Raw genomic sequence first — 4,184 nt, 5'->3', positions numbered from 1 at the left:
TGTTTAGACTTGAGTCCCATCCCCAAGATATCTCATTATGTACATATACACAAATATTCTAAAAATATGAAAAAATCCAAAATCCAAAACACTTCTGGTCCCAATCATTCCAGATAAAGGATACTCAACCTGTATTTATAATTTTCAATACTAATGAAGTTAGTAAAATTTGTTTATATTAGAGAGGTATCTAAAACCCTGAATTTTATACCAAAAAGTAATAGAACAAAAATAAAAACCTATATGGAATGGCATCAGAATCACTCTGGAGCAATGAGAAGCTAACACTGTATGTCAACCATCATAGTGGTTAACACTCCCAGAAGAATATGGTTAGAAGCATTTTGGGTTACTCTTCATATTAACATCTTTGATGTTTTGGCTTTGATACACCAGTCCTTTAATGGATGTTTTTAGATATCCCTTTGTAGTAGAAGAACTCATAACTTTGCTTGAATTCTGACTTAATGTTAATTCTATACAGATATTGAGACTGGTCAAATTGATTCAGTGGTTTACCCAAAGCACTGAACTTTAATCTTTCTTAGGAATCTAGAAAAGCACATAATTTAATTAGCATACCTACTATTCACTATCAAAAGTTTGCAGGGACGAGATTTAAAACAATAGAAAGAAGTAAAATTTCACCCCTCTATTTCTAGATGTTCTGGCCCAGGAGAGAGGCAGGGTGACTTAGGAGCTTTGGAGGCAGACCAGGCAAGACTGTAAATCTTGGAGCAACCACTTACTGACAGTGTAGGCTTGGGAAAGTTACGTTATTTCTCTCTACCACAGATTACTTGGTGAAAAAAATGGGATAACAGTACCTAACTCAACAAATGTTGATTATTACAGAAGCCAAAGATTCAAAAAGCTAATATAATTAAAGCATCATGTACTATGTCCTCCTTATAAAATAAAATCTAAATGAATGTTAAAAGCATCAACTTTTAGCCTTACTTGCAAAAAACGTAACAAAATAAAAGTTTTTAAAAAGCACAAAACTCCCTAACTTTGAAACAAAATTTTAATTATGTCTTCAGTTTCTGAAAAAACAACTTATGACTTTGGAAAATCATTTTAAAAGTGAAATTTTCCTTTTAACTCTTTCATAATGTCAATAAAGCCCTATCATTTTGCTTGTACCAAAGGAACAATTAATTATCTACTTGCTGCTATTAACTTCTGAGTAAAATTAAACAATAAATTACTTACTAAAAAATTTACATTGATTTTATGGCTACCAAAGGCATCAAATATAAATGAAAAGAAGTATCTAAAGCAGTAACTTATCAGTACTGGCCTGTATTCAGGGCAACATAACTCACATAGGGCAGCAATATGAACTACATAGTTCCTTAGATCTTAAAGTATGGTGAAGAATGTAAATCTTGCTCATTTATCTTTGCCATGCTAACATGCCTGGAAGGACTGAAGAAAGAAATCTAGACGTCAGTGTTCCTATTATTGTTTCATATTTCAAATTGAAATAATGCTTCAGTATTCATTCAGAAATAAGCTTTATAAACTAAGTAAAGTTTACTCATATTTCAGAATATAGCCATGAGCTAATGATTCCATATGGGACCCAAAAGAAAATCCTCACCCTTATTTTTAAGGAATCTTATAGATCAATAATATGCAAGAGTTCCTTTGGTAAAGTTCACTAGTGAAAGAAAAAAATTATATTTTATATCAAGTGTAAAAGAAGCTTTTTAGAAAAATAAGATGATTTAGGCCTTCCAGGCTAAGGAAATAGCTTGTGAAACAAGGAATATAGGGAACAAAATAGCCTTGTCAGACATGGTAATATTAACGTAGATTAGTTATCTATATTAATCCCACATCAATGTGCTTGTTGTACTTGATATGCAAGTAATAGATTAAGTGCCTAAATATAATAAAATATGATATAATATAAAGTTTATTATGTTAATAAATTAGCATATGTTGAAATCATCTTTAAAGGAGTTAGATAAAAAATAAATTTTTTATTATAAATATTTGCTGCTTTTATTTTACTGTCATAATAAATCCAAATTAAATATCTATGTAGACTAAACTAGCCTTGTTTTCAAATGTCTTTATCAAAAAGTTGGAAGGCATTTTTACAAATAAAGCTAACATTTATCTCAAAAGAAAAGATAAAAACGTAGAGCACACCTAAAATAATCTGATAATAAAATAGGCCATTGTTAAAAAAAATCTGGGATATGGATATATTTATCCTATGATAATTTAAACAACTTGAGTCTTAAATTGTCAACTACTCCCAAAATTCTTTCCATAAATTCTTATCTACAGTCTATAAAAATATTTGCACCAGTTTTTCCCTATATAACTCCCTTGAGCTTTTTATTATGCTATTATTTTAAATTTATATACCATGTGATCTTTTCTATAAGGAAGATATGACATATTCAGAACATCTACTTATAGACCAAAGTTTTTGTTTTAAAAAAGGCACTCTCTTCACATAAGATGACTTATTTTATCCTTTCTGGTATATAGCATATGTAGTTTTTTCAGAAATATAAAATGGGTCTTTCCAGGCTTGTGGTTCTTCTTAGTGGAGAGAAGATGGGGCAAATGAATAAAATCATGTAGAAGACAATCTAAAACAAGGGTGGGAAGTTACTGTTCCCTACTATTGACTCCGTAAGGTAGAGGATAAAGAAGTGGTAGAGGCCCCTCTAAGAAGCAAAGCAGGTTTTTAACAAGTACTTACCCGAAGTACAATCACAATTTCCTTTAAGCCATATATCCATGTCTTAATCACAGTGGAACTCCCTCAGTGTCCCCATGGGCATCTCTTATGCCCACCATGTGCAGACCCTGAGTAAGGTCAGTGACAAAGAAACATTTGCTACCTTGATGTGCTCCTGAAGCTGAGCCTGGTGCTGCCGTGTCAGGTTCTCATGCTGTTTCTGAAACTCTGCTATCAGAAGCTGCTTCTGGATTTGTTGCTGCTGCTGGATGAGAAGTAACTCCTGCTGCAGTTGCTTCTCACGGACGACAGGATCTACCACGGGCATCATCATCCTGAGGTCTGTCCTTAGGTCTAAAGGCGAGATGGGCTCCAGGCCCACAGGAACCTCTGACTTCACATCCACTAAAGAACCAGGAAAAAAGATGGGGAAGGTAGAATAGAGTGATAAAGGATTGGAAATTAGCACACTGATTTGGAAACAAACAAAAAAAAATAAAAGAAATTATTCCTTGTACAATGAACTTTATGTCAATGATTCTAGTCATTTCCTTACAATGATGATAGATAATTTACATATCAGTTTTGATAAATGGGCTATATATGCTAATTTTTTTTTTATTTCAGCATATTATGGGGGTATAGATGTTTAGGTATATATGCTAATTTTTACTCAGTAATTTGTACTCTTGCCATGAATCTTCTACGATTCTCTTTTTCAAAGAGATGACTTCAATTGTTCGCTAGTATCAAAGTCATTCATAAAATTTATACTACTGAACCACTAACAAAAATCAACTCAACTTAGGACAAAAAAATACAGCTATATTGAGGGAAAGATGTCATGTAATAAGAGAGAACTTCTACCACAATTAAATTTGTGCACTTATGAACATTTTTCTTTGTTATCAGAATCAAAAGATACATTCAAGCTTAAAAAGTAAGGATTATTATATAATATATTTTCAGGGCGATTGCACCTAGCAAAGACAGAATACAAAACTGCATGCTAAAATGTGGGAAATGGTGATTAACCACAGCCATGGTGCCAGATCCAAACGTCAAGGAGTGAAAGTAGCCAAGTTTCTAAGTGCTGGTTTTTAAATAGTAATAATCTGTATCTCAGTTACCTCATTCCTAAAATAAGCAAGGTGGAAAAATATGAGGAAACTTAAAACAAGTATTTAATCAAACCACTGGAGGATGAAAGAGTTGATGATATGAGAATAACTATAGATAATAATATTTACGTTTATAAAAATTACATTAGATAACGTATGTAAAATGCTTAGCACAACTCCTAGCAGATGAAAATGCTGCTTTCTAAAAGAGTAGTTTAAGCAGCAAAGCTCCCAGACAGGGTAGATATCCAGATATTTATGGCTGGTGTCCATTCTGATTGGTAAGTGTCCATATCAAACTGGTTGATAAATATTTTGTGTATGACTTTTACCCACAAGAAGCAGCAGGAAAGCTT

General features: G+C 32.5%; 1 protein-coding gene across 7 annotated transcripts in view; it reads right to left on the bottom strand.

The window, feature by feature from the left end:
* The window catches only part of HDAC9 (histone deacetylase 9), an 805,060-nt gene that overhangs the window by 255,642 nt on the left and 545,234 nt on the right, over positions 1–4,184 (bottom strand). For all 7 annotated transcript variants that reach the window (XM_012659408.1, XM_012659404.1, XM_012659403.1 and 4 more), the window contains one exon: positions 2,871–3,112. In XM_012659408.1, the coding sequence (XP_012514862.1) occupies positions 2,871–3,112 (242 nt within the window). The remainder of the gene's footprint in view (positions 1–2,870; positions 3,113–4,184) is intronic.

Source organism: Propithecus coquereli, unplaced genomic scaffold (assembly GCF_000956105.1).
Source record: "Propithecus coquereli isolate 6110/MARCELLA unplaced genomic scaffold, Pcoq_1.0 Scaffold61, whole genome shotgun sequence".
Classification (NCBI taxonomy): Eukaryota; Metazoa; Chordata; class Mammalia; order Primates; family Indriidae; genus Propithecus; species Propithecus coquereli.
Note: the sequence above shows the minus strand (reverse complement) of the source record. Positions and strands in the feature narration are given on the sequence as shown.